The sequence below is a fragment of the Saccharomyces kudriavzevii genome (genome assembly GCF_947243775.1).
Source record: "Saccharomyces kudriavzevii IFO 1802 strain IFO1802 genome assembly, chromosome: 12".
Classification (NCBI taxonomy): domain Eukaryota; kingdom Fungi; phylum Ascomycota; class Saccharomycetes; order Saccharomycetales; family Saccharomycetaceae; genus Saccharomyces; species Saccharomyces kudriavzevii.
Genome location: NC_079283.1, coordinates 267,170 through 293,579, shown reverse-complemented (window position 1 = coordinate 293,579; position 26,410 = coordinate 267,170). Strand labels below are relative to the sequence as shown.

The following is a 26,410-nucleotide window of genomic DNA, read 5'->3' as shown; positions in this document are numbered from 1 at the left end:
TGGATTTTGCATATAACATATATATTGCGCATTTTGCTTATGGATGTTGAATCCGAATTTCAATCAGAAAGCCGTCTTGAATTGATTTATGTACTAACTAATCTCTTTTTAGGATATCTATGTTTTTGACTGTAGTGCTTTTGGTTCTATTATCTCTTTTATAAATGCCAATCAACTGTTGCGCTAATTCGAACATGTTGTTTCTTAACGATATAACGATGAACTGCGCATTTTTGGTCCTTTCCTTGATGTAGTTAGCCACTATCGAGACGTTTCTGAAATCCAAAGCGGCATCAATTTCATCCATGACATAAAGGGGAGTAGGCCTGTACTTGTGTAAGGCAAAGACCAAAGCCAAAGAACTTAATGTTTTCTCACCACCCGAGAGGTTTGTGATATTTCTCCAACTCTTCTTAGGGGGCATAACACTGAATGTGACACCCTCCGAAAAAGGATCCAAGCTGTCTACAAGTTCCAATTCTGCATTTCCACCCATAGTGATCATTTGGTACATTTCTTTCAAAGTCATTGATATAATATTGAAGCCATTCATAAATTCATCGAATCTATTTTTTTTGAGTATTTCTAGTTGTTCTTTGACTTCATCTCTTTTCTGAACAGCCTGATTCAAGTCAAGCTTCCTCCTCTTAAATTCTATCAAGCGCCTCACATACTCTTCTAAAACTCCAATATCTACGCTAGTCTCATTAATATAGCAGGTTAGACCGCTGATGTCACTTTCAAGAAGCTCAATGTCCAAATCCTTTAGCTCCTCTTCACAAAGCTTTGGAATTCCTCTTGATATTTCACTCGACATCTCATCAATGTTCATAGAATGATGATTGTTATCGGCATCGTCTTTTTCCTGTATTTTTTCATCATCTGGAATTCCACTTGGCTTGTCTTGATCGGCGTCTTGCTCGTCTTTAATACCATCCTCAACTACATCCATTTGATTATTATCCAGCATTTGGAGCGTATGTGTTACATCTCTGATTGAGAGATCATTTAGTTCTTTGTCTTGCTGTTTTATCTCGTTTTTAATATGGATCAGTAATGAATTCAATTTTTCCAGCTTGTTCTTCATTTCAATTTCTAAGGATTTGAATTCATCAATATTTTCCTCCATCTCGGTCAATCTTTCCTTCAGTTGTTCACCTTGATCTTTCAATTCGCTTTTCAAGTTCGATATTTCAGTCATATTTGTATCATTTTCGGTCAAAGCCAGTTTTGTTTGTTTCAGTTTTTCTTCGATGACTTTTAACTCATTGGACGATAATTCTTCATCTTGTTCGAAATTTTTGAGCTGCTTTTGATATTTTAAGACGTCTCCTTCAGACTTCTTTATTCCAGACTTGACTTTTTTTAGTTTGATGACTAGAATATCTATCCTTTGGCAAAGTGATCCGACTTTCGAATTTTGCGTATGCAGTTTTGTACCGCCAATTTTCATAATTTGATCCTGTAAGATTTTGATCTGTTCCTTTTTCGTTCTTGTTTCAGATTGCAAGTCCTCGTATTCACCTCTCAAATGTTCCAGATTCTTCATGACCTCGTTTACTTGCGTTTTTTCATTGACCGCCTTATCATACGCCATTTTCGCTTCCTTTGCCTGTTGTTCTGCTAGCATCAATTCACTAGTTAAAGAATCGGCTTCCATTTCTGCCCTTGATATTTGAGACTCCAAGTCCGGTTCTTGATCTCTCACTTTTTTTAGTTCTTCCTCCATCTCGTGGACTGTATCGTTTGCCACACGGAAGTTTTTTTCTCTTTCAGCCAACTCATGCTCGATTTTAATCACTTCTTCAGGTGTATAATCTTCTATTTCGTCCGACTGATTCGTACCTAACCTCATTAAACCTTTCATTACATGGTTACCACCGCCGCTCATTGTACCAGAAATATCAATTAATTTTCCATCTACGGTGACCACTCTGAATCTCCTCTTGCCGTACGCAACTTTGTTAGCCTGCTTTAAATCCCGAGCAACTAAAGTATCTTTTAGGACACTGTAGAATGCGTTTGAAAATTTGGGATCTTTGGGCTTGACTACGTCGAATAACCTTGGTACGTTTTCTGGTGTACTTATAGGTTGTAAGTTGAATTTACGTAGCCTGTCCAAAAGAATGAACCTTGCGTAACCAAGTTTATTTTTTCTCAAGTAGTCGATGCAGTGCTGCGCACATTCTACAGTATCAACGACAACATCATCTAGTCTTGGGCAAGCCGTGGAAATAGCCACATCAAAGCTATTGTCAATGACACCCAAATCTCCCAAACGTCCATGGAACCCATTTATACGCCCTGACTTTTGCAGTTTCGATAGAGCAGTTAAAACCATATTTTTATTCTGAGCTTTTGATAGAGAGGATCGAGCTTCCATCGCACGCTGACGGTGGGCGTTTAAAATCCTTTGCATCTCTTTTAGTTTCAGATGAGCAGAACGAAAATCCCTTTCACCCTGTGACCTTCCATCTATAAGTGACTTCAACCTCTGACTAAGGTCGAGAACAAGACCTTGCAGCTCCTGCTTGCGTTGTTTCTTCGAAATAATTTTTTCTTCCAAGGCTTCAGCATTTTTTTTTAACTTGGCTCGAGTTTCTTCCAGTAAAGATAGTTCGGATTCGGCCAACTGTATTTGGGATTTTTTCTCTTGAAGTTGGAGATCCCATGGCTCCGATTCCTTTTCATGCCGAATAATCTTTGCAGAAATGTCCTTGGTTTTATCCTTCAAAGATAATTTGATATCATCAAGTATTATGCGTTCCTCTTCCAACGACTGGTTCAAATCCTTGATCTCTTTTTCATGTTCAGTTTGCTGTCTTTGAAGCTCTTGAAACATATGCTCAGATTCGGATATTGAATGTTTGGTTGACTTTAGGGCCTTTTCAGCCTTCCCCATTTTATTAACCAGATTTTTTGTTCTTTCTTCTAAAGAAACTCTACTGCCTTCTAATTCTCTCTTTTCCAAGGAGAGGGTTTTTTCTCGAGAAGTAGAAGATGATATTCGATCCTTAATATCTTTATGCTGAGCTTTAACTTCGTCCACTTCTCTCAAAGATTCTTGAAATTTTTTCTTTTCGGATTCGAACTCTCTATTCAAAGATGAAATCTTCTCTAATGTGCTAGCTAGTTTAGAGTTGCTTTGTAGCATTTTGAATTGAAGTAATTTTGACTTCAAAAGCGTTAGTTGCTTTTCTTTTTTCAGAAATTCCAATGCAGTTTCTTTCCCCGACTCTAATGAATTTTTCTCTCTATCGACAATTTCAAACCTATTTGCCTTCTCCAGGCATATTTCATTCAAGCTCTCAATTTGACTCAGTCGCTCTTCGATCAACGGTTTGTAGTTTGCTGTCCCAATTATATCCTCCAGATATTCGAGTAATCCATCATCGCTCTCCTTTTCTGCTTTTGGCTTCATCTGGGCAATATTCTCAACTTCACCCTGTAAAATTAAGAATCTTTTGTGGTCTAAATCAATACCTTCTTTTTTTAGAAGCTTTGTTACCTCTGTATAGCTACTTTCTTTTTCATTTATATAATACTTCGACGAATTGTTTTTAAATGCCCTTCTTGTGATCACTAGTCCAGGCTTTTCTTCATCGATTCGAGAAGTACCTGAAGGCTCATCAATAATATACTCAAAATGTACTGCCACAGAACATGCTTGTAAATCTGGGAAAGCTTCTGATTTATGAATCAAGTCAGACAATCTGTCTTGTCTCATCTTATTCGCTCTAAACCCAAATACAAATAACATCGAATCGATGACATTCGATTTGCCTGAACCATTGGGACCAACTACTGCCGAAAAGCTGGTATGAAAAGGGCCTACTACTTGTCTACCAGCATAAGATTTAAAATTATCTAATACTAGTTTGTTAATAAACAGCCTACCTTGTTGCTTTCCCGACGATTTGTGGCTGTCGTAGAGTTTCTGTAACTCGATTCTACTATTTTTCACTGGCGAGAGCTGGAGCAATTCTAATCTCCTAGCCGGAGATCTTCCTGGAGACCTAGGCGGCGATTGAGAGTAAGCCTTATAATCACGGCCTCTAGAAGACACTTTCGGCGGTTGTAAATTCGGCACATGAAGCGATGTTGTTGCTGAGTTTGTGGGTTGAGAAAAGGCGTATCGATTTTCACCAGAGCTTAGAACAAGCTTCCTAGGAGTGTGAGATCTCGCATACGAAGATTCTAAAGAAGGCGAATTTGGATCTGGTGTCTTCTCAGTGCGATTGACTCGGTTTTCTACCCGTGATTCTCGTTCGGCGTCCGTATCATTAAGAGATAATTCTGGTTCTTCGGTAGCCTTCCGCTTTTGCTTTTTGCTCAATGGACTATCACACATCAAATATCTTCCCTTGGTTGGCACCTTGTTAGCGTCCGTCTTTTATAGAACTTTTCTTCTCGAAGAAATCGGATTCATATATAGTTATGATCTAGTTCTTTATTTCGCGATTGCTGGTAAACAATGGCGGCCCGTCAACAATTACAAATCTTCAGTATTGCCATTACAAAGAAGAATAAGAACAAGAACAGGAATATTGATTCAAAACCGAAGAAGAGGCGGCAGACTCGCGGAGAAGATATTCAAAAGTATGGAAAGATCACCTATTGTGATTGATAATGGCTCCTACGAAATCAAGTTTGCTCCTTCCACCAATGAAATGCCCTTTCGGGCTTTGAATGCATTGGCCAAAGATAAATTTGGTACGTCGTACTTATCCAACCACATCAAAAACATCAAAGATATCTCGTCCATCACTTTCCGGAGACCACACGAACTCGGACAGTTGACTCTATGGGAATTAGAGAGTTGCATATGGGATTATTGCTTTTTTAATCCTTCAGAATTCCGTGGATTTGATCTAAAGGAGGGGAAGGGCCATCATCTGGTCGCTAGTGAGAGCTGCATGACCTTGCCGGAACTGAGCAAACATGCTGACCAAGTGATATTTGAGGAATACGAATTCGATAGTCTTTTCAAGTCTCCTGTAGCAGTATTTGTGCCATTTACCAAGTCATATAAGGGTAAATTGAAAACGATCTCGGGTAAGGATGAAGAAGCAGATGTTGTCACCAGTAACTCGGGTATCACTACGTTTACGTCCAGAGAATGCGGGAGTGCACAAAACTCGGATAGCGACTATCATGATTTCCAACTGGTTATCGATTCTGGGTTCAACTGCACCTGGATCATTCCTGTTCTCAAAGGAATACCGTACTATAAAGCTGTAAAAAAATTGGACATTGGTGGGCGTTTCCTAACGGGGTTGTTGAAGGAAACATTATCATTCCGACACTACAACATGATGGATGAAACGATACTCGTCAATAATGTCAAAGAAAAATGTTTGTTTGTAAGCCCGGTGTCTTATTTTGACAGTTTCAAAGCAAAGGATAAGCACGCATTGGAATACGTACTGCCTGATTTCCAAACAAGTTTTATTGGCTACGTAAGGAACCCTAGAGAAGAAAACAGCCCTTTGCCGGAAGATGCACAGACCATAGCATTGACCGATGAACTTTTCACAATACCAGAAACGTTTTTCCATCCAGAAATTTCCCAGATAACGAAACCGGGCATTGTGGAGGCAATCTTGGAGAGCCTCTCCATGTTACCGGAAATCGTACGACCTCTCATGGTGGGAAACATCGTATGCACGGGAGGAAATTTCAATCTTCCCAATTTTGCCCAAAGGCTGGCGGCAGAGTTGCAAAGGCAATTGCCCACAGATTGGACTTGTCATGTGTCAGTGCCAATAGGCGATTGTGCTCTTTTCGGATGGGAAGTGATGTCGCAGTTCGCAAAGACCGAATCCTACCGGAGAGCCAGGGTCACAAGGGATGAATACTACGAGCATGGTCCTGACTGGTGCACCAAGCAAAGGTTTGGTTACCAGAATTGGATTTAACTAATTATAAACTTATACATAGCAGCAATCAGACCTTATACTATCAGGGCTTCAGTCCTGTTTCATTTAGGTTATGCAATTTTTTCTGAAGCTTTGCAATAGGGCTGCAAATCGTTTCATAGGGTGGACATTTCTGTTGACATTTTGCCTATTTGGGAAAACTTCCTCATCTTAAGTGGTAAGAAACGCCATTCTTTCACATTTTTTCGCGATACAAAAAAAGAAAAATATGGAAAGCATATAATTGTAGCAATGTAGAAATGTCATCACCCGAAGTCTCGAGGAAGTTGTATAGTTAAATCGTTCCCAGATTAAATTTTTAATAGGAGAATATAAGCCCTTTGTTTTACTTACACAGCGAGTCGATTAAGAAACAGAGAAAACGCAAGGACAACCATAAAAATACACCAGTTCTCAGCTACGATATAGAAAATAAATGTTTGTTCATCGTCTCTGGACACTCATATTTCCTTTTCTTGCACAGGCTTCGAAGGCTTCACAATTACAGAATATCAAATCATTACTGGATATTGAAGACAACGTACTGCCGAATTTGAATATATCGCAAGATAACAGTAATGCAGTGCAAATTCTCGGCGGTGTGGATGCTTTATCTTTGTACGAGTACACAGGCCAGCAGAATTTTACTAAAGAGATAAGTCCGGGGACTAATTCACGTGGACTAGTTTATTACTCTAACAATACCTATATTCAAGTGGAAGATGCCTCTGATGATACTCGAATAGACAAGATCACACCGTTTGGCGCTGATTCGTTTATTCTTAGTGGATCAGGAACCATAAACAATATGCCTATAGGAAACCAGATACTCTACAATTTGTCGACGCTGTCTATGGCACCGATATTTGATCAGCCGTTAGGAAGCGTCGAGTCTGTGCTTATAAACGGCACTAGTGTTTATTTTGGAGGAAATTTTTCATATAACAACGGCTCCATGACGGGCCATAGTGCCCTTATTTGGGACTCTATATCAAATAAAACCCAGCTTTTACCCTTTGGGGGGTTTGGTGAAAACTCCAATGTGAATTCTATCATCAAACTCAATGATGATAACATTTTGTTTGCAGGAAAGTTCTATACATTGGATGATTCTTCGGCACTTATCACTGCTGGTTCCAATAACACTACAAATTCAACGTCCCTGTTGAATGCTACGAAACTGGAATTGGGACAGCGAATTCCATTAAGATACGCCACCTGGGATTTTCAGGGCAGTACAACGTTTGAATCCAATTCTCTAGTATGCCCCAACGCTAATGAAGACGCATGGGTATATCCGGCTACATCAGGGACTTTGGTTTGTAAGTTGCCCTATGAAGTCTCACCGACAAAGGTAAGACTTTACAATTCCCAAGATTCTGATGGCGAAATTTCCGTATTTCAAATACTAACCAACCCATCTAATAGTATAATGAATTTAACATATCTGGATCCACTAAGTGGAAAACTCAAAAATTGTGATGAATTTTGCCCCTTGTACAGTCGAGCCACTCTACTCTCAGCAAGTCAAAATGTATCTTCACCCATGGACATGATTTCGTTTCTAGATAACAATAATACGGATGTAAAATGGTCATCCGATTTTCAAGACTTTGCATTTGCAAATGAACTTCCCGTTACATTGTTAAAATTCACTGCCATAAATTCGTACGGAAAAAGCGTTGGATTATCGGGTTTAGAGCTTTACCAAGATACATTCTCAACTTACGCCAACAATTCGTTAAATGAATACGGTTGCAGCGCGCTGGCTAATGATTCATCATCGTCTACATTATCGAGTAACAGTTGGTATAACGGCTTGGGAGGCGAAAGTTATATAGCCACTGAATATGTTCCAAATCAGGATGAGCCAACACCACGTGTGAATTTTTATCCCAACATTGTTCACCCAGGTCATTATATAATCAACACATACACTCCCGGATGTGTTCAGGATCACACATGCTCTTCAAGAGGAATTGTGAACGTGACCATGTGGAATCCGCAAAATAAAACAATGATGAAGACATACACAATTTATCAAAATAACGATAACTTAAAATATGATCAGATCTATTCGGGATATTTGGATTTTTCACCGGAAATCATCCTGGAATACGTTTCGGGAATACATACAAGTAACACTGCAACAGTCGTAGTAGCTGATCAAGTCAACGTCATTACTGTTTTATTGGATGCTTTCAGTACTCTTTCAGAATCTGCCAATACTAAGGAATACATTCCATTAAATGGTGTCCTGCAATACCAAAAATCAAATTTCACTAGCACAACGTCCAACGAAACAAAAATAGGAAACACCACCTTGAATGTCTTCGCGGTAGATAACTATCCAAATAACTCCTCTCTTTTTGCCGACACTAATGGTGACAGATTAATACTTGGTGGAACAAATAACCACATCTCTATTATTGGTTTGAATGACAACTTAGAAGTAGTTCTAAGTGAAAAGCAAATCATTCAGGGTGATGTGCATGGTATGACACAAACTAGCCAAGGTTTGCTGATATTCGGAGACCTCCTTTCTTCTAATAATCAGTCAAGTGTTTTGCTGTTTAACGGGTCGTTTGAAAACGTTTTTAACTATTCTAGGACGGTGAATAGTGCTATCAACATAAGCCTTGCAAATAACGACTTGATCGTGTTTGACAACGATTACATAGTGAATACATCTTCCAGTGCACAAATATTGAATTCCACCTCCTTTAGCCTGTCACTTTGGTCGGCTGGTAGTAATGGTAACGATGACGTTTTGTTTTCAGGGGCAGTGTCTCGAATGCAATTTGGTGGTTTGAATGGATCTGCGCGTTTCTTAAGTGAAGATAAAGTACAGGCGCTGAATTTAGATAATGCTGTCGTACCATATTTGGCTGCTTATTTAAATGAGTCAACTACAGCGTACGCATATGAAACAAATCTTCTGAACAAGATTTACTTTTCTAATAATGTCGATCCTTCCTGGAATTGGTCTACCAGTATTACTCGCATGTTATACGCGAATAATCAAAGTTTGTTGACGGTTGGTTCGGAGTCCTCAACAACAGCGGAATTGTCGATATTCAACTTGAAAAATTTCACCATGATTGCCAATGAAACAATGGGGTCAAATGCGAAGATAAATGCGTTGGTCAATTTCGAAAAAAATTCTAGCTTATTAGTTGGCGGAAATTTCCAAATGAGCAAGCCGAATTGCTCCGGATTATGTCTGTACAACTACGAAAGCAAAAGCTGGTCTACGTTCTTTAATAATACATTTTTTGGTGAAATCACTCAACTTTCCTTCTCTGCCGCTTCACAATTAGTTATTTCCGGTCTCTTTGACACAGAGGAATATCAATCAGTACGTTTAGCATCCTTTAACTTGACGAATTCCACTATGATTCCATTATTGACAGGTGCGGAGGGAAAAATAAATTCATTTGTCGTTACCGAAGAATCAATTGTGGCTTGGAATGATACTTCCTTACTTATTTATAGAGACCAAGAATGGAATATTACCTCAGTGCCAGGTAACGACAGTTCTATTGGCTCCGTTTCCACTATCAACACAAATGCAGGGCCAGGCACTTTGAATAGGCGAGCAACCAACAATGCCGAGAATGGTACTATTCTGCTCCTTAGTGGTAACTTTAGTATTCCAGATTATGGAAACTTACAGGGTTTGCTATTTGACTTCGAAACTTGGTCTCCCTACTTTGTCTCAGAATCATCCAATACTTCCAATCGCAATCCAACAATTTTTATAAATAGAGACGTGTCAACAGAATTCAACTCTCAAATCCCACTTTCAAATTTAAATGTGACTGAAACGGGCCCTCAATCGGCGTCCTCCCAGTTTCCATCTTCTTCGGCCAGCAGTGAGCTCAAACCAAAGTCAAAGAAGAGGATAGATCGTGGGTTTGTGGTTCTCATTGGTCTTGCATTAGCATTAGGGACAGTTTCAGTCCTCGGTATCGCGGGCGTCATCCTTGCCTATGTTTTCAAAGACCCAGAGGGCGACTATAAACCCATCAAACCACGAATTGATGAGAATGAAATGCTCGATACCGTTCCTCCCGAAAAACTCATGAAGTTTGTCTAATCGGGGTTGTATTATATAATATATAACTACTTAAATAATGAACACTTAATATAATAAACAAGACAAAAACAAGAAAATACTCAGCCCAATTCTAAGCATATTGAATTGCGCTATGCATGTAGCCTGTTTGGCACATAATATGGATTACAGAAGACCAAGATGCACTAAAACTGTTCGAAATGAGTGATTTTGGCTTTAATACGCGGATTCGGGTAACCATCTAATGTTTTTTCATGGTTATTTTTGGCGAAACCATGAAAAATGTCATCGTTTTGAAGAAATAGACTTGATGATAAACAAAAGGTAATCCAAGGTTTTGTATAAGCTTAATTGTTTTTTTTCTACGATCTTTCCGTGGGTTAGTCAAGTTCGCTTTTAGTTTTTTGTTTTACTCTTTCTCTTACGTGCTCCTGCTAGTGCCAGATATTATCTTTTAAACTAGAGAGGCAGTCCTGAAAACAATATAAAGGAGAATATTCTAAGAAATGGCATACATACAGCTTTTGTTGCTGTATTTTTTTGTATCAGCAACCAAAGCCTTCTACTTACCAGGTGTGGCGCCTACCACTTACAAAGAAAATGATGAGATTCCATTGCTTGTTAATCATCTAACTCCATCAATGTATTACCAACACGAAGATGAACAAGGTAACAGTGTTTCCGGTGATAAAGAGAATTTCTTGTATTCATACGACTACTATTACGATAGATTCCATTTTTGCCGGCCCAAGCACGTTGAAAAGCAACCTGAATCTTTGGGTTCTGTTATATTTGGTGACAGAATTTACAATTCTCCATTCGAATTGAATATGTTACAAGAAAAGGAGTGTGTTCCCTTGTGTAATACAACTATCCCAGGTAATGATGCTAAATTCATTAATAAGTTGATTAAAAATGGATTCTTCCAAAACTGGCTCATTGATGGACTACCGGCTGCCAGAGAGGTTTATGATGGCAGAACCAAGACAAACTTTTATGGCGCTGGCTTTGAACTTGGTGACGTTGAAGTATCCCAGGGAACCAGGAGTAAAACAGCTCCTAAACAGGCTGAAACCACTAATGAAGGTTTAGAACTTGGTACCCGTGCCGAAGATTACAGCATTGTGGAAACTTTCGAGCATCCTTACTTTGCTAACCATTTCGATATTATGATTGAATATCATGACCGCGGTGGGGGTGATTATCGTGTTGTTGGTGTTATTGTCAACCCACTGTCTATAAAACGTTCCATAACAGGTACGTGTGAAACGGATGCCTCTCCATTGATTCTCGATGAGGAACGCGACAATGAAGTTTCTTTCACTTATTCCGTTAAATTTAAGGAGTCAGCCACTTCTTGGGCTACTAGGTGGGATAAGTATTTACATGTTTATGACCCTTCAATTCAGTGGTTTTCTTTGATTAACTTTTCCTTGGTTGTTGTCTTATTATCATCTGTCGTTATTCATTCGTTGCTGCGCGCTTTGAAAAGTGATTTCGCTCGTTATAATGAATTGAATCTGGAGGATGATTTTCAAGAAGATTCAGGCTGGAAATTGAACCATGGAGATGTTTTCCGCCCACCAAGTCACTCACTGTTACTCTCGATTTTAGTTGGTTCAGGAGTTCAATTATTTTTGATGGTAACTTGCAGTATTTTTTTCGCAGCATTAGGCTTCCTATCGCCTAGTTCTAGAGGTTCGTTAGCCACTGTCATGTTTATTCTATATGCATTATTCGGATTCGTCGGTTCCTATACATCCATGGGTATCTACAAGTTTTTCAATGGGCCATATTGGAAGGCAAACTTGCTCTTAACCCCACTTTTAGTTCCCGGTGCTATTTTACTAATAATTGTTGCATTGAACTTTTTCTTAATGGTCGTTCATTCTTCTGGGGTGATTCCAGCAAGAACTTTGTTTTTTATGGTGTTTTTATGGTTTTTGTTCTCTATTCCGTTATCATTTGGTGGTTCATTGATCGCCAGGAAAAAGTGTGGTTGGGATGAGCATCCAACCAAGACAAATCAAATTGCAAGACAAATCCCCTTCCAACCTTGGTATTTGAAAACCATACCAGCCACTTTAATTGCTGGTATCTTCCCATTTGGTTCCATCGCCGTTGAATTGTACTTCATATACACAAGTTTATGGTTTAATAAGATCTTCTACATGTTTGGATTTTTATTTTTCTCTTTCCTATTACTAACTTTAACAACCTCTCTCGTCACTATCTTAATCACTTATCATTCATTATGTCTCGAAAACTGGAAATGGCAATGGAGAGGATTTATTGTCGGAGGTGTAGGTTGCGCTCTGTATGTATTCATTCATTCCATTCTATTTACCAAATTCAAGCTGGGTGGATTCGTAACCATCGTCTTGTATGTCGGTTACTCCTATGTTATTTCACTCCTATGTTGCTTGGTGACCGGGTCAATTGGTTTTATTAGCAGCATGTTCTTTCTCAGAAGGATTTACTCATCCATCAAAGTAGACTAGGGTAGAAAAGAAAAAAAAGGGTCCTATGGCTGGAATGAGACATTTTAATTTATTCCCATACAGTTTATCTTTCTTTACAACGAAAATGCAAGGTGATATATTATACATAGTTTTTTTTTTTAGAACTTTTTTTGCAATAGATTGAGGATGCTAGAGGTTTCGAGATTGCAAATTTGCAGTTACCTCCTCCACTTGGTTTGGTATTATATTTTGCCATTCTTTGAATGGTTTTACTTTATTAGATACGACTTGGAAAGAAAAAGATCACTAAAGGTAAAGCAGTTCTAAACTAAGTGGGCAAGAGTATTTGATTATGACTTGAATTAGGTGACACTGACATTTTTAATCAGTCCGGGTGATGCAGTCATCTAAGGCAAAACAATTGAATTGGATAAATTAGCAAATATTAAGATAAAACAACCTTAAAAATTGACCCTGGTTTGGAGCTGGCGGACACAAGATACAACTGCACTGCGAATATCCTTTTGGATGTCTAACTTCAAGAATTTCACTCTGAATTCCTTTGAAGATTTTTACGGAAAGGCTTCTGAAACGCCAAAAATAGAGGAAGAGAAACTGGAGGCAATGAACACGAATGCGTCTTCTTTAAAAAAAGTACACAAAAATAAAAAGGTCATCTCAAAATATGATCAAAAGAATGTATTTAGAAACTCAATGACAGCTTTGGCGCAAGTACCGCCGTCAAAATCGGTCAAGATCATAGAGCAAAATATAGAATTTTCCAATCCGAAGAGCTTCGACCTCCTGCAGGCGACACATACTATCTGTTTTAACAAGAAAAATGGTACTAAGGATACAAAGATAAATATGGAAGCTCAGACTTCCAGCGATATTGATAATGACATGTTATACGTGGAAGCACCGGCAGACTTGGGAGGTAATAGTAATGATGAAGCAGAAACGAGGCAACTTAGAAAATTTCGATGGTCTAATAATAAAGAAAAATGTCTTTGCGAAAAGCTGACGGTTATATATTGGGCTCTTTTGCTCAATACCACAAAGAGAGCAAGTAAGAGGAGACCGATATTATGCCATCAAGTGATAGCCGAGTTTTTCAATAGGGTTTATAAGGAGAAATCAAGGGTGCCCATAACGTCGAGATACATCAGAGATAATCTTGTCGCTTGGGTGACTCAGGGAAAGGAATTACATGAAAAAGGCTGGATAGGTGATACCAAAACTAGTGATTTGCAAGAACAATTCAATATAGCGACTGTCAAATTATATGAAAGCACAGAAAACGGGCGCATTATCATGGGTAAAGACAAAGTTTTTCGAGAGGAAAACGCTGGAAGCGACGGATTGGTTCAAGAAGAATCTGCCAGTGTGACTGATGAGAATGGCCAGGTTGCTTTAGAGAAGAATTTGAAAGAAGATCGTAGAGAGTCTATCAGGAATCAAATTCTAGCGTTAGACCTGGGTGATGAAGATTTTTTCCAGAATACAATGAAAAATTTGTCTGCTATTGATGAACCAGAATTAAGACAGTATGGAGTCATAATTTCGGAACTGGTCAGTATGGAAATAGATGATGGTAAAACGGTACGAGAAAAGCTCCGAGACGTGGAAATGAGTATTAATAGGCTGCAGCTTGATATAAAAGAGATAAAGGAATTGCTTATTACGCTAATGAATAAGTGACCAGTTATACAATTATTGCGTCGTCTTAGCACAGATACTCCTCTGGATTGTATTTGATATCATCATAAAAGATTAGGGAGAGAAACATACAAATGAATTGTTCGTAATGGTTAACGACACTGGTAAGTATAAACTTAATGATATTTTTGTCTGTAGTGGATATTGTTCTCCATCAAATTCAGCAATTTAGTCAGGAGCTGGAGGGAAGCCATTTTTTCAAATGAAAAAGGTTCATATAAAGTAAGCAGATCTAAATCATAATTGTAAAAGTCTTGTGAATACGCTTTTCGCTAATGTAAACATTGACTAATTGAAGGTAAAAGAAATTGAATACCGAGGGCACCATAAGATATCAAACTTACCTATAAGTAGAATAAAATTCCACAGCTCTGATTTGGGACACACGAATTATTGTCCGTAGCAAGCGTGGACGTTTATGGAGGGGTGCAAAAAGATGGTTGTACGTAGAAAATAACTGTGAAACCTGCCTCATGGAGAAATACGTACATAATGCATGAACTTCACGAAGGTTATTTTCTAAAGAGCAATTTCAAGCAAATTATACAGCATAATTGTTCTAGCAAGGCACAAGTTCTGTCATCTGATGGTCTTCATCTTGTGGAGCCAAATTGACTGACCGTGATGATACCAGGAATAAAGAATTACTTTTATTTTCTTTTTTACTGCACTCAACCCAAATATAAAACTATATTGCGATAGATAGAAGGCAGCACTGTGCGCTATCGGTAAACTCTTGCGCACCACGCGTACAATGAGGCCCTGTACTGTCTGATTGTTTGTGAACTTAACATAGATAAGCATTGAGATTTGCGGATTAACGGAACAACCATGCCACGGACGTTGTGTTCAGCTTATAATCATCCTCAAGACGGTACTTGGAATCGGGTCCGTAGATGCCATGAGAAAGTCTTCAAGCATATATTTTAGGCATTCTGCTCAGGGAAAACACCCATCACCAAACGCTGAAGGACTTTGGCCTCTTGGTAGAAATAATTCATCCTAAGAAGCACTACAAGCCAGTTTTTCAGCCTCTACAGCAGCCAAAATTAGGTGTAATTCGGCTTGACTGCTGGATCATATGACCATTGTTGGGCTTGGCAATAGAGCGATTAGCATCCTCACTTCTGTTGGTTTCACACAAGAAACGTGGAGATTCGGGAACCAAGGTCAGAGCTGTAATAATAAACCATGACCAGGCAGAACATAACGCTAATGGCACTCTACACTGCACAAATTCGAGGGATCTCTACTACCATAATTGGTACGGTAACCAGAAGAATACCGGGCATGACCACCAATTGATAGCACGATACTAAAAAACCTTTTAAATGTTTACGGGCGATCCCAAATATTAGCATGGAGGAAATAATTATGTTAATAACGTATTTGTGCCACCTGTTGATAGACGCTGTTTTGATAATTATACCATGATATGGACGATACCAACAATCAAAAAAACTTTCTTACGACCATACATATCGCCAGCCAGAACAGGATATTACCACAGAAAGCACAACTAGTGTGGAAATAACAGTATCAAACCGGCTTTAACATTAGGAAGATAATACTGCCATCCTTGCGTCTTACACTAAATATTTTCAGACCCGGCAACGGTGCCAGTATCAAAGGTGAACTCACCTCTTTTATCTATTTTATGTGAAGAATGGTTTAATTAACATTTTGTTTGTTGGCATGCGTTCGAAGCAATAAAATGAAATTAAGAAGTGCTAGTATAAGCATATAAATATGTATATGAACGTATACCTTCATATTTGTACCCCCGTGAATGAAGTAATGCCAGGATTTATAGAACTTTGACCTTCTTGATGTCTTGATTGATTCTAAACATGTAGTATGCCAACGTGACCATAATGAAAATCAACGGGATTAGCCACACGCCTATCTGGGAGAAAATCTCGTCATGGCGGTTCGTCTTACCACCATGCTGTTTCATATCTAGTCGAATTCTTTCTTGTTCCTTTATCAGTCTGTCCAGGTTTGTATTCATCGATAGAAAATCTTGAAAACTATCGCCATTAAGACCCGGCGTTCGTCCTACGTTCTCTGGATCTAGCACTGGTCTTAAACGCCGAATCAGTTCGCGCTCGTTCTCCACAATATTGTCCATCTTCCGCAGCAGCGGATTAATGTCATTTGCCATTAACTTGCCCTCCAGCCTGTTCATCTTCTCAAAAATTTCGTTACTCGTTATGCCCTCCCTTTTGTCAGAGAAAGGCATTCTTTCTTTAAAACTCTCTTCGCCCGTTTGCGAATTGATCACCTTAGTAACCACCCTTGGTTGCCCCATAGGGTTCACATTAGGAATCAACGAGTCCTCAATAACGCCGTCATAGAGTTTCATTTTCAAAATTTCAAACGATTCTTTGGACGCATCGTTGATGGCACTTACTCCGATCCTAAATGGCTTCCGTAGCATGAATTTTATTTTCCTCGTTTGGAAACACACTCTATTGTCCATCTGCAACTTTAGTAAGTGATTATTCAGCGGATCGTATGTCAATCTTAGTGTGGATGGTACCATGGAATCTTGGTATTGAAATAGACATGACGCAAAATATGGAGAGCTTTTAACATCAAGGCTTGTAGATCCGTCATTTAAATATGCTGTCACACTCTCGCCCAACTTGTCATCCAACCGTAACAGAATCATTAGGCCATCGAATTTCTTGGAACTTCCACCAAATAACTCAGTGCCATCCCCGACATTTCCTTGTTTCAACCAGAATGCAATACCACCATTTGTGCTACCTCTGAACCCAAAACTTCTAAATGTCCACTCTATTGTCATAGCATCCTGGATTATATAATCTGGTTGCAACCAGAGTGAACCCTTTGTACTCTTTCCAGGAGTTAAAACAAATCTCCCTTCTTCAAGCTTCACCTTGTCTTTTAAGGTCCATTGCGAAAGCTCTTTTTGCGGATCTTTCACTTCTAATAAATTGGGCAAGGAACATTCTTTATTCCACTTGAACTCATCCTTCGATGTCACTTTTGCCAGCACCACCCATATACTTATGTACAACCATACCACTTCACCAATCAGATTCATTTTCTTGTATATATTTCCAGGCTTTTGTACTTGCACTTCCTCCTCAAACGCTGCAAGACAAGAAGCTACTTTTCTTGTCATTGTCCTCCCCTAACTTGTTTGACGAGGAACTACAGTAAAATATGCTATCCTTAAACTGAAAAAATGAGATAAAAAGAAAAGACAAGGCAAAATGTAAAATGAATCCAGTTAATGTTGTAAAATAGAATATCCTGTATATATTATAATATGTAAAACGTTAGTGTTAATGCCCCCTTTGCAGAAAAATGTAAAATAAATAAAGTGAATAAAACGGCTCCCAAAAAAAACATCTTTTCCTTCAATGCTCTTGATCCCTAGATTGGAACAACGCCTTTGGTTTTAGTCTTCTTTTCTCTTCATTTGTCAGCCTTCGTTTTTCTACAATCTCTCCCTTCTTATTAAGATACGTTACCACATCATCTATATCCGGATTCTCCTCCAACAATGCTCTCCTGCGTTCATTTCTGATCTCCTCAGTGACCACTTCATCGGATAGAAAGGGATTTTTGTTCACTCGTGCCGGTCTGACTATGACGTCTTCCTCGTCTTGACTAGTGGAGCCGTTCTGCGGGGAATAGTTGTTCCAATTTTTGGCCAGTTCAAACGTTATCACCTTGTCGCTGGGCGTACCGGGTACATCTTTGATGATCTTCCTATTATGCGCTTGTTCAGACTCATCTTTACCGATTGATAGATGTAACTGCCTGGCAGAGGTAGGCCTACTGGGGGGGAGGAGAACCTCATCATCTTCACATTCATCTTCATCTTCATCTTCATCTTCATCTTGATCTTGCTGCTTATGCCCATTTGGAAACAATATTCTATTTACACGACCAAGTTGTTCCTGCTCTTCTCTTACAATTCCATTGTCATGGCTTTCAAACTGGAAGAGCGTTCTCTTCACTGAAGGCTTCGGAAATGGAGACCTTTGAGGTGAAGTGAGCCCATTAAATGGAGAACTCATACCCATATTTGCATTGGGAGGTGCCAGTAACGGTGCATTTTTAAAGGGCCTAGCTGTCGAGGGAGTAACAGGGACCAGATTCTGCGAAGGCTTTTGAGGGGTCCTTTGGGCTTGTATTATTCCGTTCGGACCGGCATTGGTGTTGGGTTGTGTAAGATACCTAGTGCCTCTAGACCTTGGTGGGGTGGAAGGTGTCATTTCTCGTGTAATGCCCGCACTTGTGAGATCAATATCGTGGTTGCTTGATTTACAATAATCGCAGCTTTCCTTTCAATATGCTTCTCTCTTTTTATAAATGCCAAATGTTGCGACGCGAACAACGAGCCAGCCATTGAAATTTTCAATGTGCTGGCTATAATAGAAATGATCGACACTGTCGATGGAGAAGGATGGCACGGCAATAGTGCAGATATTATCGTGAATAAGACATATCGATTTAAGGGGAAATGGTATGTATGATCGACGGATGCCTTTTTTTTTTGTCCTTAGGAAATAAGAGTTACTAACACGGTATTCTCATTACTCACTCATTAAATAGAACGCTCTTTACAATCACGCCATTAAACAGAAAAGCCAACTTCAACAAGAATTGGCTAGGTTCGAAAAGAACTCTTTGACTGCGCCTATTTCTTTACAAGGATCCATCTCTGCGACTTTGGTCTCCTTGGAAAAGACCATCAAGCAATATGCAGAACATTTGAAGAGATACAAGGAAGACACCAATGCGGAGGAGATCGATCCTAAGTTCGCCAACCGACTAGCGACTTTGACACAGGATCTGGATGATTTCACTTCGCGATTTAAAGATTTGAAACAATCCTATAACGAATCTAATTCAAGAACTCAGTTATTCGGCTCCGGAGCATCCCATGTCATGGACTCTGATAACCCCTTTAGCACATCAGAGACAATAATGAATAAGCGGAACGTTGGTGGTGTGAGTGCGAATAGTGGAGAGAGCCATAGCAATGGCGGAGGACTACCGCTATATCAAGGATTGCAAAAGGAACAGTCTGTTTTTGAAAGGGGTAATGCTCAATTAGATTACATCCTGGAAATGGGCCAGCAATCATTTGAGAATATTGTGGAACAAAACAAGATTCTATCAAAAGTACAAGATCAAATGTCGAATGGCCTGAGAACGTTGGGCGTTTCGGAACGTACTATCACTTCTATCAACAAGCGAGTTTTCAAGGACAAACTAGTCTTTTGGATCGCATTGATTCTCTTCATCATAGGTATTTATTATGTCCTGAAATGGCTAAGATAGAAGTAACCGTGTGTTCTATTTATAAATAAACATATCATATATACATGCATAATTATTAAGGGTCGGCAAAGATTGTGTGAACCTCGTTTTCTTCCTTCCCTTTTATCTTTCCTAATCAAGTCTGCCAGTATATACAACTCTTACTACCATTCGTGACGACACGTTGTCCCTTTCTTAGCTGGAACTTGCTGTTATAAATCGAGTCCAAATCTGTGGTATCTTGTCCCGGCTTCAAAACATCAGGGATGTTCATTGGCCTGGCACATTTCATGGTTTTCTTTCCTATACCCAGTTGGCCGTGGTCGTTATTACCCCAGACAACCACTTCATGGTGATGATCTGTTTCACCAAACACACAGTGCGAGCCGCAACTCCAATTAATGAGTCTCTTGTCATCCAATTTAATTTTTACTGGCTCACACTGTGAGTTTTTGAAAGTGTTATTACCGAGTTCACCGAAAAGTCCATTGCCGAATGCAAAATAATGATGGTCTGGCGTTAGACCGGGCCTGAAAATGGTCACAAACGACGTCTCGTCATCACAATGCATATCCACACACTTCCAGTCCGTCATCCCTGGGAAGTGCGGTCTGAATGCATGCGTTACCGACCTGGGGAAAGAAACGTACTCCAAATTGTATGATATGGGCAACGCCAACTGGCCAAACCTGTTCCAACCAAACGCATAAAGTTCACCGTCGCCGTCTAGTGCTAGCGTATGGTAGGATCCACACGCAATCCTCTCGATTTTTCTTCTGTGAATGGTGTGGTCTCCTTCATGTTTAAATTTATTCAATAATTCGATTTCGAATAGTTTATTATTCGGTGGGAACTCATCAAACTGTGAAAACGTCGGTATACCAAATTGTCCTCTCGATACTTGAGCTTGTTTTCCATCATCCCCCGTGGCACATGAATAGGCCTTGCCTAAATTGGATAATAGGACCAGGTGGTGGCTACCGGTGTCAAACTGCACCACACGATTCTCTCCCTTTCTACCATTGAAAACTTGACCTGTTGGCAGCTTCCAATCATACTTATGCCTAATCTTCCATGGTAATAGCCTTGACCTTCTTGACGATAGTTTGGAGGCAATTAGACCGGGAGTCCCTATAGGTATGATTAGTATTTCACCTTTTTTATTTAATGCGTATAGGTAGTTGTTGGAGTACTTCATCGAAGTCAGGCCTTGGCCTGGCAACAACGTCTTCGTTTGACCCAAATCATCCCATGCTACCAGGTCACCCTTCTCGTCAAGTGCGAAATTTGTGTTGAAATCATTCGAGGGAGCCAGCAGGATGTCTCTAAACTTACGATTATCCAGATTGGGTACTCTAACGGGGAATAAGGAATCTCTGGAATGGCACCTGCCCCATATGTACACACCAGGATGGCCCACTCCAGGTTGAAAGGAAGGCACCTGCGGAATTTCCCTTAGCAAATCCTTCGCCTTTTTCTTAACCAGCTTGTCCAACGAATCTTGACCGTTTTGCTCCTGTGTTGCGTTTATGCGACCGCCATTCATCTTGATCAACCACCAGGATTTCAGTTCTGGCCAGCGCAAGTAGGCGGTCCCCAGTCCACCCACGACCAGAAGGATGAGCATCCCCTGCCCAACAGCAGACAATTTCGCCATTCTTTCCCATTGGCGTTCAGCCTCCCTTGAGATTTGATCTGGAGACTTCTCAGGCCATTGGAATTGCTCGTCACAGGATCTTTTCTTGGCCTTATATGCACCGTGATTTATGTTTTCTGCAAACAAGTCTGCCTCATCGTATTGGGGCTGTTTGGCGTACTGCCTGGTACGCACAAACCAGTTGCGACGGGGGAAACGTTGCTGAGTCCTTACCAGTAGCTTAAATGACATTGCCGATGCACGTTCCCTCTTGCGATTACTGCCTTTTTGGCCTCCTCCCCCTCTTCTTGATAATACACCGTGGTAGTGCCAAACAGGTTCCTTTTTTCTGGTTGCGCACGAAAACCAAGCAATCCTGCATTTGTTACCCAACACTTTAATCTTTAAAAAAGCATATAATTATACGTATTACAATCATGTATAGATATATTTACTGGTTAAAATAAAAAAAAGTTTTTTTTTTTTTTTTTTAAGCTAGTTCAGATTCTGAAGAAGAAACTAAGCCTTGGAAGCAAAGTACTCTGGGAATTCTCTGACGTTGTGTTCCAAAGAACCCTTCTTGGACAAGAACTTAACGAAAGCACCGTCGTCCTTGACTTCACCAGCATCTCTCTTCTTCAAGTATTCTGGTCTGTCCAAGTTGGTGAAACCCCACTTCTTAGACATGATGATCTTTTGTTGACCTGGGAACTTGTATCTGGCTCTTCTCAAACCTTCAACAACAACGTCCTTGTTGTTGTCCTTGGTTCTGACGGAGAAGATGATTTGACCAATGTCGACACGAGCGGCCAAACCGTGGGGCTTACCCCAAGCACCTCTCATACCTTGTTGCAATCTATCCGCACCGGCACAAGACAACATTTTGTTGATTCTCAAGACGTGGAAAGGATGGACTCTGACTCTCAAGTGGAAAGCATCTCTACCAGAAATGGTGGTCATGTACTTGTTAGCACAGATACGGGCGGCTTCCAAAGCTTCAGAAGACAATTGTTCCAATTCGTTGGAGACCAAATGGACACACAATGGGAATTCATCGACAGTGGCCTTCTTCTTACCCAAATCGTAAATTCTGATCTTGGAGTCTGGAACAGCTCTGTTGTATCTAGACTTTGGGTAAGGCTTGTTTTTTTGGTATCTGTAACATCTAGCTGGTCTTCTAGCCATCTTGAATTAGTTATTTGATATGCTTTCCTAAACCCTATGTGTAAAGTAAACGGGATAGATAGATCTTGTATGCTCCTAATCGACTTCTTCTTTTTATAAACTATTCTCTAGAGAAACCCACAATCAAGCCTCAAGTGAAAAGTTTCCTTAGTCAGCATCAATTGGGACGATCCAAGTTGACCAGAAAAGCAAAAAAAAACTAAAACGAAAAAGAGATCCATTGAAATATGTACGGATCCTGGGGGTGCACGGATGTAAAAACAACAGTCTTCGGAAACGCAAGCTGTTTTCTCTTGTTTCTTTTTCCTCTATCCTGTGAAAAAAAAAAAATTTTCTTTTTTTTCCTTGCGGCAGGGGCCAAAAGCAAATTTAATTTGCGATTATATATGGTAGATAGTATATGAGATGAGGTGAAATGAAGTGGACAGAGAACAGTTGGCCACCGCACGAGTAAGAACAAACAAGAGCACATCATGGGTAGATATTCGGTTAAGAGATACAAGACCAAAAGAAGAACACGAGACCTGGACCTGATCTATAATGACCTGGCAACCAAGGAGTCAGTACAGAAGCTTCTAAACCAGCCTTTGGACGAAACCAAGGCCGGCCTGGGTCAGCACTACTGTATACACTGTGCCAAATACATGGAGACCGCCATAGCTTTGAAAACGCACTTGAAGGGGAAGGTGCACAAGAGAAGGGTCAAAGAACTGAAGGGCGTCCCGTACACACAAGAGGTCTCTGATGCAGCTGCGGGCTACAACTTGAACAAGTTCTTGGACCGCGTACAAGAAATCGCACAATCGGTGGGCCCAGAAAAGGAAACCAATGAGTCCTTGCTGAAAGAACATATGGACACTACCTTGGCAAACGTCGCCACGACAGAACCTACGCTTCCGTGGGCTGCCACACCTGCCACAGAAGCCACAGAAGCCGAATCCGCCACTACTACGACTGCTCAACAATAAAAAAACCATAACAAAAATAGGCATATACACTTTTTTATAATATACACACACTCGATCAACTCGAATCGCTCATTGCGCGGAACGCAGTGAAAAAAAAAAAAATTACGCAGCAAAAAATTTTCATTTTTCATTCCCACAATGCGATGAGCATCGACAACTTTATACGTAAATCAATGGTTAGATAGATAATATTAATATTACTCAGAAACACTTGCTACAATCGACGACGTGCCAGCACAGGTTATTGCCGCTTCTCGCCAATCATTATTTATTTTTTTCCCGCTCCTTCTGCACCCTCTGTCTGGCCCCGGTAGGTCATGAAGTCTAGTACGCTGTTGGTCCAGGACGCCAAGGATTACCGCTTCAATCCGTCCATACCTTTGAGGATCTATTTGAAAACATGCATCGGCATCTTGGAAAAGGCACAGTGTGCGTTCCAGGCCAGCGATTTATCGCTGGCGTTTATTTATTATTTTAGATATGTGGATTTGTTGACTAATAAGCTGTCTATGCACCCCGAACTGTCGTCCGTGGATCCGTCCTCGTCCTCGTCCTCGTCGTCTATCTATAAAAGGGAATATCTGCAACTCATAAAATTGGAAGTGCCCGCAGTTTGCAAAATTATCGAAAGCCTGCGGAGGCAGCTCGACTCGCAGTACAGTAAACTGCAGACTTCGCTGGCCAATAACATAGCTAAACCAACCACAACTTCCGTGCAGCCGCAACAACAGTCACTGCCGAAGAAGTCCTTCGACGAATATAGCTTCAACCAGTCAATCTCTTTTTTCCAGAAAATTTCAAATTCACAACTAAACACCACAACCAGCCCGCAAAATCAAAATCAGGATACCTCCCGCGATGAAGCTTACAGACTGAATTATCCGGAACTGCCACGCCTGACGTTCTCCACATAGCATCATTTTTCTCGTACCATACAAACATACATAACCCTACATACAATATACATGATTACTTTGTTACAGCACCCCCGCCTCGTTTCTTGGCCTTGACCACTGCACCTTGGCGGGTATATCCAGCAGCGTCGCATGCGCCACTACTTCATCCCTATGGGTAATCAGTGTCGTCACCCTATCCATCTTCTTGTTCAACTTCATCAGGTACAGTAGGTTCAGTGTTAATAGCACTAGTATCACTATGTTCACCCAGTTGAACCTCCACCTGTTGCCGCCCGTTTGCGAGACCTCCACCTCAGCTTCAGGTTTTGTCTCCGGCTGCGTCACCGCCAGCTCGGCTGCCACCACTTTTCTAGGTGATCCAAAGGATGCGACACTCGGCAATGCCTTGAGGGCATCCGCCCTTTCTTTACTCAACTCCACATGCTTGTCCACGAAGTCATCAATCAACTTTACCAGATCCTTAGTAGCGGTGATCTGCCCGTTTTTACAATTGCTCTCTACCATCGGTTTAATCCAACTGGATGCATTCCAGTCCACCCAAAAACTTATCTTCAATATGCAACCTTGTCCCTGATCGTCCCACCGAAACATATATCTCGTTCTGGTGCTGAAGCTGGTACCGCTGGGAACATTCGGGGTCCTTGTTATACTCAGGACGTTTATGTACCTTTCCCAGTCGCAATGTAAAAGAATCTCCATCACTTGGCAGTTCGTGGACTTGGGCCCGACGGGGAAGTGCAATTGTTTGGTGTACTGAAATTCTCTGTAGTGCTGTCCATCCTTATTGACCTTCTCAAACGTTCCGACGTGTGAGACGTTCGATGAATCTTGGCCTTTCAAGAAGCTCAATTCGAAAACAGGGTTATCCTCATTGAACATCATGATGAAAAGTAGGCCCGGTGGAACATTGAAGTGACGCTCCGCTAGTACATATTCATTGTTTGCCTCAGGTTTATAAGGGAAATCCATTGTTTCCTTTACATGGGAGGGCCCATCGTATCGAAACGGCGCATTTGGCTTCAACCTATATACGGGTCTGCAATAATAGGTCGTTGAAGAACCTAACGATGACGACGACAACGAAGACGACAACGACGTCGATGAAGGAGACGGTGATGCTCTCGGGGTACCCATATAGTCATCCACGGACCTTATGGCTTCTTCGATGAGCATGTCATTCTCACTCATATATGACGCTCTACTTGTTGGTTCAGTCGTCGTTGTCGATATGAAATCGTTGTATGCATTTGTGGAAACATTATTGAATATGGAGGAAGGGGCCGGCGACATGCCCTTTGTCTTGGAGATCCTCTCATCCACCTCCATAACGTCATTGATGTTCGTCAAGTTTTCCTTCGACCAAATCCGCGTGATCAATTGGAAAACCTTATCTCGAGACATGAAGCCAGAAAAGGTGTACTTGTTCGTCAGAGTCTCAACTGAAATAGCGCCTGAGTTTGTGGCTACCTTGTCCAAATACTTGATTTCACTCAGGGGAATTTGTAACTTTGCCATCCAATTCAATACGGTCGAATTGAAGCATAAATGTGTATTGGAAAGGTAAATCCTGCCCTGATAGGGGAATTCTCTGTGGAAATAGCAGAAGTAGTCTGCAATGAGCTTTGTTTTCGAAGGAAGCGATTTAAACATTTGACGGAACTTTTCATTGGCCATCTCAGGTGCAAACAGAACGTCTATATCTTTTGCTTCATTCGTAACTGTATCCTGTGAATTTGACTTTAAGGAGAACGTGCTCAAAACAGTGTCCAAAAATGACGACCTCGAAGAAGAGTTTGAGATAGACGGCCTCTTGGTATCACTGTTAGCACCATCGCTGTCACTATTCGCCGACGTCGCCATGATGATATTATTTACAGACGTCAACGCTGTCTCGTCACCACCGCGATGGTTTTCCAAAATGGAATTCACGTCCGACAGATGTGGATCTGCCGGCGAAGATTTCAACCCATTTAATGGCACTGAGCCGTCTCTACCAGGCGAAATCAACATATGCTCATTAGAGGGCTTTTGGCAGCCTTTACCCTTAATTATTATTCTCCTCCCATCATCCACACCATCCTCCTCGACCACCGGCCTTACTGCATTCAATTCACTGTCCATGGTCCCACCAAGTTCGCGCATATTGTCCCCCCACATCCTGCAATTCTGCACACCACCCTCTCTTTACTGCGTTTAACGGCCTCTTGATGCCACTAAATT

General features: G+C 40.6%; 13 protein-coding genes across 13 annotated transcripts; 7 read left to right on the top strand and 6 right to left on the bottom strand.

Moving 5' to 3' along the window:
• Positions 1–97: 97 nt before the first annotated feature.
• Positions 98–4,351, bottom strand: SMC4 (condensin subunit SMC4; the record flags this gene model as incomplete). Its single annotated transcript, XM_056229712.1, has 1 exon — positions 98–4,351. One exon carries the CDS (start codon positions 4,349–4,351, stop codon positions 98–100), a length of 4,254 nt encoding a protein of 1,417 aa, XP_056083704.1.
• Positions 4,352–4,601: 250 nt separating this feature from the next.
• On the top strand, positions 4,602–5,918 carry ARP6 (Arp6p; the record flags this gene model as incomplete). The annotated part of the gene is made up of 1 exon (XM_056229711.1): positions 4,602–5,918. One exon carries the CDS (start codon positions 4,602–4,604, stop codon positions 5,916–5,918), a length of 1,317 nt encoding a protein of 438 aa, XP_056083703.1.
• A 436-nt stretch (positions 5,919–6,354) lies between these two features.
• RAX2 (Rax2p) lies at positions 6,355–10,017 on the top strand (the record flags this gene model as incomplete). The annotated part of the gene is made up of 1 exon (XM_056229710.1): positions 6,355–10,017. One exon carries the CDS (start codon positions 6,355–6,357, stop codon positions 10,015–10,017), a length of 3,663 nt encoding a protein of 1,220 aa, XP_056083702.1.
• A 485-nt stretch (positions 10,018–10,502) lies between these two features.
• EMP70 (Emp70p) lies at positions 10,503–12,497 on the top strand (the record flags this gene model as incomplete). The annotated part of the gene is made up of 1 exon (XM_056229709.1): positions 10,503–12,497. One exon carries the CDS (start codon positions 10,503–10,505, stop codon positions 12,495–12,497), a length of 1,995 nt encoding a protein of 664 aa, XP_056083701.1.
• A 489-nt stretch (positions 12,498–12,986) lies between these two features.
• SRL2 (Srl2p) lies at positions 12,987–14,159 on the top strand (the record flags this gene model as incomplete). Its single annotated transcript, XM_056229708.1, has 1 exon — positions 12,987–14,159. One exon carries the CDS (start codon positions 12,987–12,989, stop codon positions 14,157–14,159), a length of 1,173 nt encoding a protein of 390 aa, XP_056083700.1.
• A 1,825-nt stretch (positions 14,160–15,984) lies between these two features.
• On the bottom strand, positions 15,985–17,331 carry EMP46 (Emp46p; the record flags this gene model as incomplete). Its single annotated transcript, XM_056229707.1, has 1 exon — positions 15,985–17,331. One exon carries the CDS (start codon positions 17,329–17,331, stop codon positions 15,985–15,987), a length of 1,347 nt encoding a protein of 448 aa, XP_056083699.1.
• A 238-nt stretch (positions 17,332–17,569) lies between these two features.
• SIC1 (cyclin-dependent protein serine/threonine kinase inhibiting protein SIC1) lies at positions 17,570–18,433 on the bottom strand (the record flags this gene model as incomplete). The annotated part of the gene is made up of 1 exon (XM_056229706.1): positions 17,570–18,433. The coding sequence occupies one exon, from the start codon at positions 18,431–18,433 to the stop codon at positions 17,570–17,572; it is 864 nt and encodes a 287-aa protein (XP_056083698.1).
• A 248-nt stretch (positions 18,434–18,681) lies between these two features.
• On the top strand, positions 18,682–19,505 carry BOS1 (Bos1p; the record flags this gene model as incomplete). The annotated part of the gene is made up of 2 exons (XM_056229705.1): positions 18,682–18,684; positions 18,774–19,505. 2 exons carry the CDS (start codon positions 18,682–18,684, stop codon positions 19,503–19,505), a joined length of 735 nt encoding a protein of 244 aa, XP_056083697.1.
• A 115-nt stretch (positions 19,506–19,620) lies between these two features.
• FMP25 (Fmp25p) lies at positions 19,621–21,372 on the bottom strand (the record flags this gene model as incomplete). Its single annotated transcript, XM_056229704.1, has 1 exon — positions 19,621–21,372. The coding sequence occupies one exon, from the start codon at positions 21,370–21,372 to the stop codon at positions 19,621–19,623; it is 1,752 nt and encodes a 583-aa protein (XP_056083696.1).
• A 267-nt stretch (positions 21,373–21,639) lies between these two features.
• RPL10 (60S ribosomal protein uL16) lies at positions 21,640–22,305 on the bottom strand (the record flags this gene model as incomplete). The annotated part of the gene is made up of 1 exon (XM_056229702.1): positions 21,640–22,305. One exon carries the CDS (start codon positions 22,303–22,305, stop codon positions 21,640–21,642), a length of 666 nt encoding a protein of 221 aa, XP_056083695.1.
• A 473-nt stretch (positions 22,306–22,778) lies between these two features.
• BUD20 (Bud20p) lies at positions 22,779–23,273 on the top strand (the record flags this gene model as incomplete). The annotated part of the gene is made up of 1 exon (XM_056229701.1): positions 22,779–23,273. One exon carries the CDS (start codon positions 22,779–22,781, stop codon positions 23,271–23,273), a length of 495 nt encoding a protein of 164 aa, XP_056083694.1.
• Positions 23,274–23,590: 317 nt separating this feature from the next.
• Positions 23,591–24,187, top strand: RFU1 (Rfu1p; the record flags this gene model as incomplete). The annotated part of the gene is made up of 1 exon (XM_056229700.1): positions 23,591–24,187. The coding sequence occupies one exon, from the start codon at positions 23,591–23,593 to the stop codon at positions 24,185–24,187; it is 597 nt and encodes a 198-aa protein (XP_056083693.1).
• A 63-nt stretch (positions 24,188–24,250) lies between these two features.
• LAM6 (Lam6p) lies at positions 24,251–26,347 on the bottom strand (the record flags this gene model as incomplete). Its single annotated transcript, XM_056229699.1, has 1 exon — positions 24,251–26,347. One exon carries the CDS (start codon positions 26,345–26,347, stop codon positions 24,251–24,253), a length of 2,097 nt encoding a protein of 698 aa, XP_056083692.1.
• Between the last annotated feature and the right edge of the window lie 63 nt (positions 26,348–26,410).